Here is a 19,975-nt window from a genome sequence, read left to right as displayed (position 1 = left end):
GATCGGAAATCCCGGAAATAGAGTTATTCAATCAAATCAGCAGTTATATATATAGTCTGGTAGAAAAAAAATGGCAGCCTCCATGAATGTAAACATGTGTGTTGAAAAACAACATTATAGACTACAGTTTCACGAATTTTCTGCTCAAATTATGCCAAAACACTGACATTTAGCGTACAATTGATTGGAGCGGATTATATGTGAAATGTTTCTATAGATTAACTTATATGACCCGAGTTCCAGTGCCGAGTTCAGGACATGAAAATGGTGAAAAATTCATCACACCGACAAAGTTAAGATACCGAAACAGTTTATAGAACAATGTGGAAAATGAAAGCCGTTCACTTTACTTTTCTCAAAAGAACAGTAGACCAGTAACAGTTAATGAACATGATGAAGTCAAAGGAGAAATAATTATATTATTGTATACATGTAGACTGTAGTGCAGGGCAGTTGCCAGTACGGTCACTTGAAGAAAAAAACGGAGTTATCCTAACAATTCGTACAGTCTGAAGATAATTTCTGCAACAGATCTGTTTAAAACGGCCCTTTTAAGAGCCATGCACATTTTTCAAAAAGAATCTTAATTGTTTTTGTTCGTTAAATCAAACAGAATCTTATTCTCAACCCAATTTGATATAAAATATTCATTTCTTTATTTATATTATCTGATTATTGCACATTTAATTTTATTTCTTAATAGTTAAAATGTATCCTTTCAATGTGTCATACTCATAGGCTATATGGTGATGCATTATATTCACCCTACATCTGAGGAGCTACAATTATACTTATTTTATATATCATTTGTTACTAGGCAAGTGATTTCATATTACATTAAACCATGTAACATTTTTTAAACAAATGTTTCATATACATGTATATATGTAGGTTTATGAAATATTCATTACATCCCATATATTATCATGATTATAATATTTAATTTCTTATCAGGCCAGCAAATTATATGTTACAAATTAAATCCTTTATATAATAATCATGCACTTAATTATTTGAAAAATTTAAATTAGAAGTATATATTCCTTTTAATTTCTAAGTCCAAAATTCCATTGGAATATTTGCATTAAATCAAAACTCCACTGAAATATAAACAAAAATATTCCACTGGAAATTAATTGGAAAATCTTTGGAAGTTTCATTGGAAATTTCACTGATTTTCCATTGGAATTACAGTGTGAAAAATATTCCAGATGTTTTGAATGAAATTCTAATGGGATTCCATCGGAATATTTTTATACGACCGCAAAAATTAAAAATTTTTTGGTCGTATATTGGTATGACGTTGGCGTCGTCGTCGTCGTCGTCTGGCGTCGTCCGGCGTCGTCCGAAGACACATTGGTTTTCGCACTCTAACTTTAGTTTAAGTGAAAAGATCTCCATGAAATTTTACCATAAGGTTCAATACCACAAAAGGAAGGTTGGGATTGATTTTGGGGGTTATGGTACCAACATTTAAGGAATTAGGGGCCAAAAAGGGGCCAAAAATAAGCATTTTTGTAACTTCCAGACAATAACTTGTGTGTAAGAGTATGGATCTCTCTGACATTGTACCACAAGGTTCCATATCACAAAGGGAAGGCTGTAATTGATTTTGGGGGTAATTGCCTCAAAATTTTAGGAATTAGGAGCCAAAAAAAGGGGCAAAAAACAAGCATTTTTCTAGTTTCATGACAATAACTTGTGTGTAAGTGTTTGGATATTTCTGAAATTGTACTACAAGGTTCCATATCACAAAGGGAAAGCTGGAATTGAGTTTGGGGGTAATTGCCCGAAACGTTTAGGGATTGGGGGCCAAAAAGGGGCCAAAAATAAGCATTTTTCTAGTTTCCAGACGATAACTTGTGTTCAAGTGTATGGATCTCTCTGAAATTGTACTGCAAGGTACCATACCACAATGGGAAGGCTGGGATAGAGTTTGGGGGTGATGAATCATAAGGGGGTTCAAAAAATTTGGGGGGGGGGATTTTTTTTTTTCTTTTTTTTTTTCTTTTAAAATTTTCCATTTTAAGTTGGTTATTTCTGATTTATATTTAAAAGCAAATAATAATGATATGGTAGGAGATACACACCAAACAGGATGTGTAAATTATTATATAATAAGTATTGTGTAATAGCAAGAAATTTTCAATTGCACAGTATTGCACAATAGCAAGAAATCTTCAATTGCACAGTATTGCGCAATAGCAAGAAATATCCAATTGTACAGTATTGCACAATAGCAAGAAATATTCAATTGCACAGTATTGTGCAAAAGAAGATACTTCGTATAAATTGCTTATTTCTTGATCAATTTCAATGGGGTTTTATTCTTGAATTCTTGGGGTTCTTTAATATGCTGAATCTAACCGTGTATTAAGTTTTTGGATTTTGGGCCCCGTTTTTAAATTGGTCCACATTGAGGTCCAAAGGGTCCAAAATTTAACTTTGTTTGATTTCATCAAAAATTGAATTATTGGGGTTCTTTGATATGCCGAATCTAACCGTGTATTTAGATTCTTAATTTTTTATTCTGTTTTCAAATTGGTCTACATAAAGGTCCAAAGGGTCCAAAATTAAACTTAGTTTGATTTTAACAAAAATTGAATTTTTAGGGTTCTTTGATATGCTGAATCTAAACATGTATTTAGATTTTTGATTATGGGCCCAGTTTTCAAGTTGGTCCAATCGGGGTCCAAAATTAAACTTTGTTTGATTTCAACAAAAATTGAATATATTGGGTTCTTTGATATGCTGAATCTAACCATGTATTTAGATTTTTGATTTTTGGGCCCCGTTATCAACTTTGTCCACATTGAGATCAAAAGGGTCCAAAATTAAACTTTGTTTGATTTCATCAAAAATTGAATTCTTTGGGTTCTTTGATATGCTGAATCTAACCATGTATTTAGATTTTGGATATTGGACCATAATAGGTGAATGTCCAATTTAAAATTTTTAAGTTCTTAGACCACATTCATTCTGTGTCAGAAACCTATGCTGTGTCAAATATTTAATCACAATCCAAATTCAGAGCTGTATCAAGCTTGAATGTTGTGTCCATACTTGCCCCAACTGTTCAGGGTTCGACCTCTGCGGTCGTATCAAGCTGCGCCCCTGCGGAGCATTTTATTTTCCACTGAATACCAGTGTAATTTCACTGGAAATCCAGTGGAATCCCGTACTCATTTTCAGTAGGGTCTTACTTGTTCCTCACACAAGACATGTCACGTCAATATCATTCTTACTTGTTCCTCACACAAGACATGTCACGTCAATATCATTCCTACTTGTTCCTTTCACAAGGCATGTTACGTCAATATCATTCCTACTTGTTCCTCTCACAAGGCATGTGACGTCAATATCATTCCTACTTGTTCCTCTCACAAGGTATGTCACATCAATATCATTCCTACTTGTTCCTTTCACAAGGCATGTGACGTCAATATCATTCCTACTTGTTCCTCTCACAAGGCATGTGATGTCAATATCATTCCTACTTGTTCCTCTCACCAGGCATGTGACGTCAATATCATTCCTACTTGTTCCTCTCACCTGAGGCATGTGACGTCAATATCATTCCTACTTGTTCCTCTCACAAGGCATGTCACGTCAATATCATTCCTACTTGTTCCTCTTACAAGGCATGTCACGTCAATATCATTCCTACTTGTTCCTTTCACAAGGCATGTTACGTCAATATCATTCCTACTTGTTCCTCTTACAAGGTATGTCACATCAACATCATTCCTACTTGTTCCTTTCACAAGGCATGTGACGTCAATATCATTCCTACTTGTTCCTCTCACAAGGTATGTCACATCAATATCATTCCTACTTGTTCCTCTCACAAGGTATGTCACGTCAATATCATTCCTACTTGTTCCTCTCACAAGGTATGTCACATCAATATCATTCCTACTTGTTCCTCTCACAAGGCATGTCACGTCAATATCATTCCTACTTGTTCCTCTCACAAGGTATGTCACATCAATATCATTCCTACTTGTTCCTCTCACAAGGCATGTGACGTCAATATCATTCCTACTTGTTCCTCTCACAAGGCATGTGACGTCAATATCATTCTTACTTCTTCCTCACACAAGACATGTCACGTCAATATCATTCCTACTTGTTCCTCTCACAAGGCATGTAACATCAATATCATTTCTACTTGTTCCTCTCACAAGGCATGTGACGTCAATATCATTCCTACTTGTTCCTCTCACAAGGCATGTCATGTCAATATCATTCCTACTTGTTCCTCTCACAAGGCATGTGGCGTCAATATCATTCCTGCTTGTTCCTCTCACAAGGCATGTGACGTCAATAACATTCCTACTTGTTCCTCTCACAAGGCATGTGACGTCAATATCATTCCTACTTGTTCCTCTCACAAGGCATGTCACGTCAATATCATTCCTACTTGTTCCTCTCACAAGGCATGTGGCGTCAATATCATTCCTACTTGTTCCTCACACAAGACATGTGGCAGTAACATTATTTACTTTACTTTTTCACGTTATTCACATTCAATTTAGCAAAATATATATAACTATAGAATAATGTCTATCAAGAATTGATGTTTATGGATGAACATATGATTGTTTATATTATCATGCACTGATCGTAAATAAGGTATAAAACATATTTTTTTGATAAATGCAATAAAATATTGGACAGTATGCTTTTATTTCTTTGCCTTAGAGAGATACAAAGATTTGCTTCCCCAAGTACATCCATACTTTCCCGAGAGTATCACCACAGTGGGATATAACTGCTCTGCCTGAGACAAGGAAAACAAATGTTTTATGGTCTGCCTACAATAGTAGAGGGTCATGATGTTTTCTTGTTTGTGCGTCTGTCCCAGTATCAAGTTAACGTTTTGAAAGAAACATGTAGTTTGTGATCACATCAACTTGAAACTTAGTTAATATATATAATTGAGAATTGAAACGGGGAATGCGTCAAAGAGACATCGACCAGACCAAAAAGCATAAAACAGCCCAAGGCCACCCATGGGTCTCTAACACAGCGAGAAAATCCTGCACCTAGAGGCTGCTTCCGCTGGCCCCTAAACTATAATGTATACAAATTCAGCTATATTGGACGTCACACTAAAATAAACTATCAGTATTCACAAAGAGTGGATTAATAAAAGGAATTAAATAAATGGACAGCATATCACGTAATTACGTATTGAAATGTTTTTTTGCAAGTACAAACTGATGGACGCCACTAGTGAATCAATAATTGTTCTCATGGATATTTGATGAGATTTGTGCTCTATCTGCAGTTTTATGTTTAATGTTTTTAATGGACTTTTGTTTGTCTTTTTATGTTGACTCTGACGACACTAAGGGGAAGTTGAATTGCTGAAATCCAGCCATCCGCTCAACTGGATTATACAGTAAAAGTAGTTTTTGGCATATTAGTACATTGACACATAGACAGATGGACACATTGACCAGTTGACCTATGAACAAATCAACATATTAATCCGTTGACATCTTGCCACATTGACAGATCATCATATCAAAATTGAGGTATCAAAAGAGTATCAAATTAAAACATTGACACATAGAAATATCGACACATTGACCAGTTGACAAATTAACAAATTGACATATTAATACATTGACAGTTCAAAAGCTTTTTACACATCGACACATTGAGAGATCTACAAATTGACATATCGACAAATTGACAGATCAACACAGTAACAGACACATTGACATATCCACACATTGACAGATCAACACAATAACAGACTCATACATCGACACACAAACAAATTCACACACTGACAGGTCAACACCTTTACAAATTCATACATCAGCACATTGACATATCGACTGACATCAACACATTAACAGATTCATACATCAACACATTGACATATCGACACACTGACAAATTAAAAGAATAACAGACTCATACATCAACTCATTGACATATCGACACATTGACAGATCAACACATTAACAGATGCATTCATCAACACATGGACATATAGACAAACTGACATCCATTCATTAACAGATTCATACATCAACACATTGACATATCAACACACTAACAGATCAACACATTAACAGGCTCAAACATCAACACATAGACATATTGACACACTGACAGATTCATACATCGGCTCATTGACATATTGACACACTGACAATTTAAAAGAATAACAAACTCATACACCAACACATTGACATATAGACACACTGACAGATCAACACATAGACATATTGACACATTCATACATCGGCTCATTGACATATTGACACACTGACAAATCAACATATTACCAGACTCAGACATCAATATATATCGAAACACTTACAGATTAACATATTACCAGACTCAAACATCAACACATTGACATATCAAAACACTGACAGATCAACACTTTAATACACATACATCATCATGCTGATAGATCAACACATTAACAAGCTCATACATCAACACATTGAAATATCGAAACACTAACAGGTGAACAGTTTAACAGACTCTTATATCAACACATTGACAGATAAACACATTAACAGATTCATAAATCAACACATTGACATGTCGACACACTGACAGATCAACATAACACATTGACATATTGTCACATTGACAGATCTACACATTAATAAACTCAAACATCAACACATTGACGCATCAACACACCAACAGATCAACACACTAACAGACTCAAACATCAATACATTGACATATCGATACACTGACAGATCAACAAATTAACAAACTCAAACATTAACACATTGACATATTGACACACTGACAGATGAACACAGTAACAAACTCATATATCAACACACTGACAGATGAACACATTAACAGACTCATACATTAACACATTGACATGTCGACACTCTGACAGATCAACACATTGACATGTTATCACATTGACAGATCTACACACTCAAACATCCAGACATTGACGTATCAACACGTTAACAGACTCAAACATCAACACATTGACATATCAATACACTGACAGATCAACACATTAATAAACTCAAACATTAACACATGGACATATCGACACACTGACAAATCAACACATTACCAGACTCGGACATCAACATATATCGAAACACTTACAGATTTACATATTACCAGACTCAAACATCAACACATTGACATTTCGAAACACTGACAGATCAACACTTTAACACACATACATCATCACACTGATAGATCAACACATTAACAGGCTCATACATCAACACATTGAAATATCGAAACACTGACAGATGGACAATTTAACAGATTGATACATCAACACATTGACACATTGACACACTGACAGATGAACACATTAACAGACTCATATATCAACACACTGACAAATCAACCAATTAAGAGATTCATAAATCAACACATTGACATGTCGACACACTGACAGATTAACACATTGACATATTGTCACATAAATAGGATCAAACATCAACACATTGACATATCGATATACTGACAGATCAACACATTAACAAACTCAAACATTAACACATTGACATATTGACACATTGACAGATTTACACATTAACAGACTCAAACATCAACACATTGACGTTTTGATTCACCAACAGATCAACACAATAACCAACTCAAACATTAACACATTGACATATCGACACACTGACAGATCAACACATTGACATATTGACACATTGACAGATTTACACATTAACAGACTCCAACATCAAGACATTGACGTATCGATTCACCAACAGATCAACACGATAACCAACTCAAACATTTTCAAATTGACATATTGACACACTGACAGATCAACACATCAACACTCATACATAGACACACTGACAGATCAACATATTACCAGACTCATACATCAACACATTGACATATCAACACACTAACATATCAACATATTAACAGATTCAAACATCAATGCATTGTCATATTGACACACTGACAGATTAACACATTAACAGACTCATACATCAACACATGGACATATCAACACATTAATAGACTCATACATCAACACATTGACATATCGACACTCTTGACAGATCAAAACATTAACATACTCATTTATTGTTTTAATGACAGAAAGAGCACTGGCGGCGTACTTCTAATTAAGGCCATTAAGACCACTGTGACATTACAGGAAATATGTCACAAGGCATTGCTGTATATCACACATCTCCTGTATCATACGAATAAGACCACTGTGACTTTATAGGAAATATGTCACAAGGCATTGCTGTATATCACACATCTCCTGTATCATAAGAATAAATATCTATCCTTGTCTAATAGTATTATTTAAGATAAATCTGTTGAAACAAAACATTTTTCAAGATGAAGAAAATTTATCTTTGTCAGTGTCCAGTGTCAGAGACAAATAGTGGAGAAATTATCTACGATTGTGTGTAAGCATACATTTTTTTTCACAAACATGATGAAATTTAAACTTTCAAACTTAATTTTTTTTTCAGATTCCATCGGAAAAGGGCAACAGTCTGCTATGTTAAATCGTTTATTAGGGAAGGGCAGCTATGAATCATTTGATATGAGATGCATGGTGACCGGCCAATTTTCAGTAGGGAAATCGACTCTTGTGAAGCTGTTAGCTGGGGATGTCATACCAGATGGGCGACATCCGACTGATGGAATTTCTTTGGTTGAAGGTCGCTGTGGCCTTGATATTGAGACAAAAAGTTGGATTCTTATTGATCCAGGTGAGAAAAGGCATAAGTAGAAACATCTGACCATATTTCAAAAAACACTGTTGTGTGGCCTGCTCGCTGTGTTTTATCAGCAGACTTTAATAGCATTGTTTTGAATAGTATCACATTGAAGCCATATATTTCGTTACTTCTTTCCAGGCACCAATTTAATTCAAGGTGTAATACCCCAATTGATTTTCCTCTATTAATCTTTGTTAAATTTGCATTTTTCAAAAAATTGTGCAGAATTTATCTTTGTTTCAAATAAATAAATATTTGGCATGAGTAAAGTTTTATCCTGTCAGGAAATATTGACAAAATTTCACATAACATTTCATTGCATATAAGAAAATAACCATCACTGGAAGTTAACCAATCATATTTTCACCCCTTTTTTTACCTGTGTTCATGCTTTAGTAACAATGTAACCTCAATTTTCCAAAATATTCAAATAAAATAAAAATAAAAAAATAATGGTGCTTTGAAACACCCAAGATATATGTTTATGACATAGACATTTTTTACTGCAATGAAATGTAGGATTAATTTCCTACAACTGTCAAATTCAAGGGAATATTTTTTTTCGACCCTTTTTCGTATGCAACCAGATGTGATGTACTATGATTTGGTGGTATTACACTTCAATATTGAATCTTATTTGTGAATGAAAATCTTAACATTATTATTTTACTTATTAAAAGGAATCTAAAGTCATATGAAACTTCAAATTTAAAAAAAAGTTAAACATGTTTTATATACTTGAATGGCTAAGTTTTACTCTAAAAGAAGTGAACGTGAACTGTTATTTTCGAAAAAAAATCCTTTATATTAGCCAAATCTTCATAAATGTACCGATATTGAATTATTGGCTTCCCAGACACTACTTCGCCGACATTTTCCTGTATGCAGTGACCTTAACTGCAAGACCTCTCGTTATAGCTTCGGCCACTGCACAGCTCAAGTGTGAGGGGAAACCGTGATGAAAGAATGTAAACACACGTGCCCTTGAAGGTAAATAAAAATAACAGGTTCTTAAAGAACAAATTTAATACAACAAATCATTTAACAACTGTCAAGGCTCCTTTAATTCACTTATATGTTGCGTTTTTCACATGCTCTGTTTTTATTGTTTATCAATATCAAGATCCGGTAAACTTATAAAATATAATTTCAGAAGCTTATAATGCCCTGGATGTTGTGTACAATAAGGTGTTAATGACCTCTCTGGAAGAGGAGGAAAGTGAATTTACCAAAAAGTTCGACCAGGCTTCAGATACAAGCCCAACTGGTTATGCCAAAGCCACACTTTCCTCTTTGCCCTCCGAACAGTCGGCAGCAGCACAATCTCTACCACCTCAAAAATCCTCCAATGTGCCTCTCATGGTAAAACAGATGAAAGAGAAAATGAAAACCAGAATGACCAAAGAAGAAATAAGAAGGAAAATGGAAAAAGTCCTCAAAAGTGGGAAGTATAAGATGAAAGTTGGACGTCTTATCTTCTGGGATTTTGGTGGACAATATGTTTATTTAACAACACACCAGACCTTCATGACGTTCCGAGCGTTATTTCTTGTTGTCTTCGATGGGAGCAAAGATTTGCATGAACAGGTCCCTGATGTGATGTGTTTTCCAGGGCAGCACATGACACCAACTCCAGCAGGTAATACAAATACATGTTATTTACAGATCTAGTCTATTTATGTAACAGCAAGGCAATTATTTAAAATTATAGAAACTTGTCCTTTCAAAATATCTTAGCAAACCTAAACATTTACGTAATTTATTTCCTTGTTACCATAGTTTGTCCCCAACCACCATATTAACATTAATATGTCTCGCATCTAGCAGCATTGTTGTTAGGTAAGACAATAATATTGCATTCAAAATTTATCAAAGATACCAGGCGTAAAGTTTTGAACACCAGAAAACTCTGTTGTGCTTTCCTCTAAATTTCTTTAGATTTTGAAAGTGTGTTTAATTCTCTAAAAAAATAAGCTGATGATTTCTAACTTCTAACTATCATAAGCATACACAGTGTATGCTACGGCGGGGGCATTAAGTTTTATCTTGTCCGTCCGTCTGTACGTCCCAAAGTTGGTTTCCGTTCTTTAACTTTAGTTTGCCTCAACCAAATGTTATGAAACTTATACACAATGCTTATTACCACAAAACATACCTGTCAACCTATGAAAATGACCTGCATTGAAGAATAAAATCTCAGGTCATTACGCGTACAAACTTTTTCCAGCTGAATTTAAGTATTTAGGGGACATTTTTTTTATATATTTGTTATTATATTTCAAAACAAACAGTTTCTAAACATGTTCCAATGATTAAGTATTAACTGAAAATAATTTAAAACTATTATTGTTGAATTGCACTTATGATTTTGATGGATTAATGTTTCATAAAATACTTAAACAATACAATCCAAACCATAACCTTTTTTTTATTATGATCAATTGACCAGTCATATGTCACTCAGTGTGCTTCTATCTGTACAGCTTTTAACATTTACTCAAATATATATGGAAGTTTTTAACGACCTTGACTGGCTATACAGCCCTTTCACGGTCGTTATTCAAAAAAAATTGATGTTAGAATATAATAAAATAAGCTAAACACTTAAAGGAAGTAGAGATGAAAAAAATAATTTTCAACTATTTATTTTCTTATTGTACTAAGGTAGAAAAATAATGAAAAGTAATATTCTAATATGTATTTGCATTCAATTTGTTTTAGATTTTATCTTTTTTACAAAAATTAACATAAATTTAAGGAGCATATTTTGAAAGGTGACAAAAAAGGGGAAGTTACTCAAATTTTTTGTGAAAAAACTTTGAAATACACAAATTGTTTATGACTTAAAGCTAAGGTAATTGGTGTTAATTAACAGTGTGTTTGACACCAAAGCTGTCAAGTGAAGCCATGCACTGAAATGGATCACTTAATTTGAGTTTACACAGCTAGTTGAACTTCTTGTCCAGGAAGAATTACAAATTTGATGGTATTTCAAAGAAAATCACTTATGAAATCAATCTGAAGGCTTAAGAATCCGGGTAAAAACGGATCATTTTCGGAATTTTCAGGTTATTTAACGACCTGGCGGGTATCCGGGGTGACCCCTCATGGTTGTAAAAATCTTGGGTCACACCCGCAGGATACAGGTCAGATGACAGGTATGACTAAATACAGATAAAGTTTGAATTTTGTTTAATGTATGAATGTCAACATACTGAACTGAGCACATTTATATACACCTGTCTTTGGAACGTCATAGCCAAATTATGTTTTACGGCATCTGGGCCCATTTTGTCAGACGTTGTCACATATACACCTGTCTTAGACAGAACATAGCATATCGTATGTTGTAGTCTGTCGGTCTATCCATCAACATTTCATACAAAAAGTAAAATGTGCTTTAATCAGTTCTCATTTTAACCTAAGTTTGGATTGAAGGAATAAAGGTCCTTTCTGATTTACATGATTTTCAAATTTTATCATATCAGAGTTATGTTTACTACAAATTGGACATTTTTTCATGCCCCCGCCATAGCAGAGGGGGCATTAAGTTTTACCCTTGTCCGTCTGTACATCCGTCCGTCCTTCGTCCGTACGTCCCAAAGTTGGTTTCAGTTCTCTAACTTTAGTTTGCCTCAACCAAATGTTATGAAACTGATACAGAATGATAATTACCACAAAACACAGATTGAGTTTGAATTTTGGTGGCATCACTATAACCGTTCTAGAGTTATGCCTCTTTCCAATGGAAAAATTGTTGAATTTTTCGTTTCCTTTCTCTAACTTTAGTTTGCCTCAAACAAATGTTATGAAACTTATACACAATGCTTATTACCACATAATACAGATCAAGTTGGAAACTGGGTGGTGTCGCTTTTACCATTCTTGAGTTATGCTCTTTTATAAACATAAAAATTGCTGAATTTTTCGTTTATGTTCTCTAACTTTAGTTTGCCTCAACCAAATGTTATGATCTTATACGCAATGCTTATTACCACATAATACAGATCAAGTTGGAAATTGGGTGGCGTTTATTTTACTGTTATTGAGTTATGCCCCTTTATAAAATTAAAAATTGCTGAAATTTTCTATCCGTTCTCTAACTCTAGTTTGCCTCAATTAAAATAAAAGAAACTCCATTTCAGTGTTCATCATTTTCACTTTTGTCATTTCAGTGATGGGATTTTATTCCTAAAACATTTAACATTTTACACAAGTATACCATAACCTTGACCCCTGTTGTGTTCACTTATCGCTACACTAACAACAGGTACAACCTGAATCCAGCGGTCAGCATTGGGTCTGCGTGATTTAATAATTTAGACGAGACTAGTGCATCATATGATGTGTTTTGTATGTAATTAATATACTGACAAGAACTCAAAAGAGAAATCAGCACATTCCTATACCTATTGAGTTCTCAAGGCAATGAAAGATACCGGCTCAGTTTGTCAAGAATATGATAACACTCTCGTGGGGCATTTATCTGCGCTGCCACCATGGAGTTAATTAACAGTTATTTATTTAATTTGCGGCATTGCATTATTATCATTTGAGGTCAAGTTGTTAAAAGTTCCTGTCAATATAGTTGGTCAATTTCGTAGCAAATCTTTGAATGTGTAAGGCTCGTCCAATTAATGCCAAGGTGACAATGGCTCCAACTCATTCCTTTGGTGCAGATATTTAGATGGAATGGCGGACCAGTTTACACATACCACATACTAAGTCTAGTATTCTTAGATTGATTTCCACAACAGTCAGGATTCTACTTTATGATCCTTATATGCAACTTATATTTTAAAAGACAATTTTAACTTCTAGTTATTGAGCATCATTCAATGTACTTTTATGCATTTAGTCAACTTCAACTGTGGTGTGAAATATTAGTTTGTATACATTTTAATTGTATGCAGGTCTCTATGCATTGTTAACCTATTTTCTATGTGCCTTCCTTTGATATCATCCACCCTGTAATGAAATAGACTGATGAAAAATTACAACAATGTAGTTTATAGATATAGACAAAAATATTTGTCCCTTTGAATTTAGACAGACTCCTACCTCAAGGAAAACTGTTATCAGCTGTTTAAGTGAATGAGCTTGACAAGTATTCAGCAATATTTTTTAGTCCCCTACCAACGAAGTCGAAGGGGACTTTAGGTTTGCACTCGGTCCATCTGTCTGTCTGTTCATCCGTCAGTCCAGCAAATCAGTTTTCCACACCATTTTTCTTCATGCTTGAAGATATTGTTTTGATATTTGATATATTGTTTTATCATTACAAGTTACAGATCAAAATCGAATTTTGTTCCCTTCTGATAATTTTGTGCAGAGTTATGGTCCTTTGACCTAGAAAATTCACTTAAATAAACAGTTTTCCACACATTTTTTCAGCATGCATGAAGATATTGACTTGATATTTGTTATATACTTTACACCATGACAAGTTATAGATCGAATTACCATTTTGTTCCAGTCCAAAATAATGTTTAACCGGTGGGGGATTATGTATTGCCATGCAATAATCTCAGAATGCTTGTTTAATAAGGTGTTATTAAAAGAGACAATGGAAAACTTATAGTGTATCAAAACTATAAGAAATGCAGAATGATTAAACTTCTTTTATGACAGATTTTGATTTTTTTTCAGTATTCTTGCAATATTGGGTCAATTCCATCCTGACCTATTGCAAGGTTGTATATCCAGGCATTCCTAAGATCTTGTTTGTTGCCACTCACAAGGACAAAGTACCAAAGGTGAGTGATCTAATGTTAGCTATATAATAGTGATTTATTGCCATTTGAAACACTTGAAAAATGTGTAAAAACTGCCTCATTAGAGCTTTTATGCTTACATAATGATGTCATGCCCATATGTCTTAACTTGACCAAACTTTGTGTGAAACTACACTTTTGAAAGAACAAGATCCCTATTGATTTTGGGTAATACACTAAAGATCAGATTATGGGTCATAAATAGAGTAGAAGATAATTATGAAGAACTACTAATAGATAAGTAAATGATATTTGGTATGCTCTTGTATCAATATTCCATTTGATATGTACATCTCATTTCAGTGGAGATTATTTGGTCCTGCCACTCTCAGTCATGGTCTATTGACTTAAAACAATTGCTCATTTTAAATGTTAAAGTTTGTATTTAAGTCAGTTTTATTTCAACAAATATGTTGTCAATAAGAAACTCTAGCATTTAGTAGAACTGCACCAGATGCACTTCTCAACAAGTAATGTCTCTTCAGTGATGTTAGAGGCCAAAATATTTGAAAGTCCAAAGCATAATACAAATGTTGATGAGTTGGTGAAATCAAAAAGTATATATAGCCTAATCTGGACAAGGAATGCATGAGGACGATTCATGCTTTATTTTAGAATAAGTTCAATTTTTTATAACTGCAAATTTAAATTAAACAATATCCATATGTTCACGCAAATACCCTCTTGACCTGTTTTAGATTTATTGCCAACTTATTAAATGTGACTTATTTTGTTTACTAGTGTTTCTATACTAGGCTGGTAAAGTGAATTACAAAAACAAATATCAATAGCAAGTTCTTCTTTCAAAAAAAATAAATTCTAAAGACCCTTTTCAATTTATTCCCCTTGGAATGTAAGATTTAACAACTGTTAACAGTTTCGGACTGTTAAAAGTATAAGATTTAGGTTAAAAGTATAAAATTGACCTGTAAGAGTAGATGTATGTCATTTGAAAATTTGAGATAAATCTAATTATATTGTAGTTGGAATATTCCACCATTGAAGGTGCATATACATCATGGTGTGGGATACAGGATCTTTACAGTGTATTTATCTGTCAACTTTTTATGTTTAACAGGAGAATGTTGAGACACGACGTGAAGAGCTTTACAGTGGAATTGAGGAGTTGTTTAAAGACCATGAGGGACAACATCATCTGGTCTTTAGGCCTCTAATATTTGTCAATGCAAAAGATCAAGCTGACCAAGAAATAGAAGTTCTAAAGAAAACAATTACAGAACTTACATTCGACCACCCATGCTGGGGTGAAAGAATGCCCAATGCTTGTGTTCCACTAGAGCTAGAGATCGCTGAACTAGTGGCAGAAGGAAAACAAATAATGTCATTGGCTGAAGTTAAAGAATTAAATGCTATCAGCGAGGTGTCTGTCCTGTCCCCTGAGCAGTTGACTGATTTCCTACATTTTCATCATTCTCTTGGGAAGATTGTTTATTTTGATACCCCCCAGCTGAGAGATAATGTAATGATCAACCCCCTTCTTATGGTGGAAGTTATGCGATCTTTTATCACAGGTGTGTATGTATTTTCATTGTGTAGGCCTGTAGTGAATATATATTGCAGGTAAAACTGTTCCAATATCCAAAAAGTGTTTACCTACCTTTTATAAGAGCATGACAGACTGTTTGACAATGTCTTATACTAATATTTGTGTTGGTATGTGAGAACTTTTATGTAATATGATTAGTAAAATAAAATAATCTTTTTTTGTCCACAGTGTTAATAATTGAGAAATGCATGCAATTGTTTAACAGATTTCTGAATGAAAATATTGGTTTTTTAATTGGTGATGTACGGCAGCAGGCAACCGAGCAGTTTACTCAGATACTTAGATCAAATTTGAATTGTGTGGCGTCACTTTTACTATACTAGAGTTATGTCCCTTTATAAATGGGTAAATTGCTGAATTTTTTGTTTCCATTTCCTTACTTAAGTTTGCCTCAACCAAACTTTATGAATTCTATACAAAATGCTTATTACCACAAAACAAAGATCAAGTTTGAATTTTGGTGCCGTCTCTTTTACCGTTCTAGAGTTGTGCCTTTTACAAATGGAAAAAATGCGTAATTTTTCGTTTCTGTTCTCCGACTTAAGTTTACTTCAACGAAATTTTATGAAACTTAAATATAATGCTTATTACCAAAAAAAGCAGATCAATTACAAATTTGGGTAGCGTCTCTTTTACCGTAATATGCAAGCTGGGGCATCATCTGTGTCCCATAGACACATTCCCCATTTAGTTTTTTTTTTCAATTTAAACTGAAACTGATATTTATTAAGTATAAAGGTATCGGTATAACTATAGAACTACATGGTTTCAAAATATAAAATATATTTGAACAATGCTAAAAAACTTTGAGAATGCAAGTAGTTCTATGTCGTTATGAGTTGATTACCAACACAATTCTGTTTTGAGACAATGTGTTGTTGTTATATATTTAAACTGAAACTCTTATATCGGGCTGTTTATAGAAAGTGAATGTATACATGGTTAGTGTGACATTCATTTTCACTAAACTAGCATACATTATTGTTTAGGTACCAGCTGATGCACACCTCCGGTTGCGAGATTTTTTTCCATGTGTTGGTGGCCTTTGGCTGTTTTCTGCATTTTGGTCGGGTACTTGTCTCTTTAGCGCATTCCATGTTTCTATTTTCAATTTTGTTGCAGGATCAATGCATTTTGACCACAAATATAACACAATTACAGAATGGTGTAAGTGCCCATATTGATGCCTAGTGTAACAAATTATTCATTGGTTCCCATTTTTGAAATATTTGTCAAAAGATACAACAAGCTTTATACAAAGATTTTAATGAAACTTGTATTTTGATGGAAGATATCCTGGATTAATCAATAGTCTGAAAGTCTACGGTCATTTATTCTCCATGATCATGAACTATCAACTATTCATGTTTAGTTCTTGCATCATGTTGTAACTGCGTCACTTTCTATTTATATTGGGAACATATTTCATCCTGAAATCTGAACCTCATCAATGGAGCATGAATTCCCTGCTAAATTAAACTAATAGTTCCAAACGGTGAAGTTGAAATCATCCCTAAGTAATTTTTATGGACACCATCACAAGTTGGTTGACCGTTATGAAATATTCGTTTCACAGATGATAACGGATATGTTCCTTATGTCGTATCTATAATCCCGTACCCTTTTCTCGAATTTAACCTACCAAATTAAACTTGGTACCACTTTTGTACTAACATGAGCAACACGGTGGGTGCCACATGTGGAGCCAGATCTGCTTGCCCCTGCTAAGCAACTGAGATCACCTCAAGTTTTTGGTGAGGTTATTATTGCTTAGTCTTTAGTTTTCTATGTTGTGTTCTCTGTACTATTGTTTGTCTGTTTGTCTTTTTCTTTTTTAGCCATGGAAATGTCAGTTTATGAGTTTGAATGTCCCTCTGGTATATTTTGCCCCTATTTTATAATATTATATTTGTCTGTTTGTCTTGTTCTTTTTTAGCCATGGCGATGTCAGTTTACGAGTTTGAATGTCCCTCTGGTATATTTCGCCCCTATTTTATAATATCATATTTGTCTGTTTGTCTTTTTCTTTTTTAGCCATGGCGATGTCAGTTTATGAGTTTGAATGTCCCTCTGGTATATTTCGCCCCTATTTTATAATATCATATTTTTCTGTTTGTCTTTTTCTTTTTTAGCCATGGCAATGTAAGTTTATGAGTTTGATTGTCCCTCTGATATCTTTCGCCCCTATTTTATAATATCATATTTGTCTATTTGTCTTTTTCTTTTTTAGCTGTGGCGATGTCAGTTTATGAGTTTGAATGTCCCTCTGGTATATTTTGCCCCTATTTTACAATATCATATTTGTCTGTTTGTCTTTTTCTTTTTTAGCTGTGGCGATGTCAGTTTATGAGTTTGAATGTCCCTCTGGTATATTTTGCCCCTATTTTATAATATCATATTTGTCTGTTTGTTTTTTTCTTTTTAAGCCATGGCTTTGTCAGTTTATGAGTATGAATGTCCCTCTGGTATATTTCACCCCTATTTTATAATATTATATTTGTCTGTTTGTTTTTTTCTTTTTTAGACATGGCGATGTCAGTTTATGAGTTTGAATGTCCCTCTGGTATATTTCGCCACTATTTTATAATATCATATTTGTCTGTTTGTCTTTTTCTTTTTTAGCCATGGCGATGTCAGTTTATGAGTTTGAATGTCCCTCTGGTATATTTCGCCCCTATTTTATAATATCATATTTGTCTGTTTGTCTTGTTCTTTTTTAGCCATGGCGATGTCAGTTTATGAGTTTGAATGTCCCTCTGGTATCTTTCGCCCATATTTTATAATATCATATTTGTCTGTTTGTCTTTTTCTTTTTTAGCCATGGCGATGTAAGTTTATGAGTTTGAATGTCCCTCTGGTATATTTTGCCCCTATTTTATAATATCATATTTGTCTGTTTGTCTTTTTCTTTTTTAGACATGGCGATGTCAGTTTATGAGTTTGAATGTCCCTCTGGTATATTTCGCCACTATTTTATAATATGATATTTTTCTGTTTGTCTTTTTCTTTTTTAGCCATGGCTATGTCAGTTTATGAGTATGAATGTCCCTCTGGTATATTTCGCCCCTATTTTATAATATTATATTTGTCTGTTTGTCTTTTTCTTTTTTCGACATGGCTATGTCAGTTTATGAGTTTGAATGTCCCTCTGGTATATTTTGCCCCTATTTTATAATATTATATTTGTCTGTTTGTCTTTTTCTTTTTTCGACATGGCTATGTCAGTTTATGAGTTTGAATGTCCCTCTGGTATATTTCGCCCCTATTTTATAATATTATATTTGTCTGTTTGTCTTTTTCTTTTTTCGACATGGCTATGTCAGTTTATGAGTTTGAATGTCCCTCTGGTATATTTCGCCACTATTTTATAATATCATATTTGTCTGTTTGTCTTTTTCTTTTTTAGCCATGGCGATGTCAGTTTATGAGTTTGAATGTCCCTCTGGTATATTTCGCCCCTATTTTTTAATATCATATTTGTCTGTTTGTCGTTTTCTTTTTATACGACCGCAAAAAAATTTTTGTGGTCGTATATTGGTATGATGTTGGCGTCGTCGTCGTCGTCCGGCGTTCTACATCCGAAGACACATTAGTTTTCGCACTCTAACTTTAGTTTAAGTGAATGGATCTCTATGAAATTTTACCATAAGGTTTAATACCACAAAAGGAAGGTGGGGATTGATTTTGGGGGTTATGGTACCAACAGTTAAGGATTTGGGGCCAAAAAGGGGCCAAAAATAAGCATTTTCTAGTTTCCAGACAATAACTGTGGAACGGTGTATGGATCTCTCTGAAATTATACTACAAGTTTCCATACCACAAAGGGATGGTTAGGATTTGCTTTGGGGGGTTATTGCTCAAACCATTTAAGAATTAGGGGCAAAAAAGGGGGAAAAACAAGG

General features: G+C 34.0%; 1 protein-coding gene across 7 annotated transcripts in view; it reads left to right on the top strand.

The window, feature by feature from the left end:
• LOC127705231 (uncharacterized) overlaps nucleotides 1-19,975 on the top strand; it is a 180,571-nt gene that overhangs the window by 113,308 nt on the left and 47,288 nt on the right. For all 7 annotated transcript variants that reach the window (XM_052209554.1, XM_052209556.1, XM_052209552.1 and 4 more), the window contains 4 exons: nucleotides 8,481-8,723; nucleotides 9,886-10,371; nucleotides 14,382-14,488; nucleotides 15,585-16,038. In XM_052209554.1, the coding sequence (XP_052065514.1) occupies nucleotides 8,481-8,723; nucleotides 9,886-10,371; nucleotides 14,382-14,488; nucleotides 15,585-16,038 (1,290 nt within the window). The remainder of the gene's footprint in view (nucleotides 1-8,480; nucleotides 8,724-9,885; nucleotides 10,372-14,381; nucleotides 14,489-15,584; nucleotides 16,039-19,975) is intronic.

The sequence above is a fragment of the Mytilus californianus genome, unplaced genomic scaffold (assembly GCF_021869535.1).
Source record: "Mytilus californianus isolate M0D057914Y unplaced genomic scaffold, xbMytCali1.0.p SCAF_6, whole genome shotgun sequence".
Lineage (NCBI taxonomy): Eukaryota > Metazoa > Mollusca > Bivalvia > Mytilida > Mytilidae > Mytilus > Mytilus californianus.
Note: the sequence above shows the minus strand (reverse complement) of the source record. Positions and strands in the feature narration are given on the sequence as shown.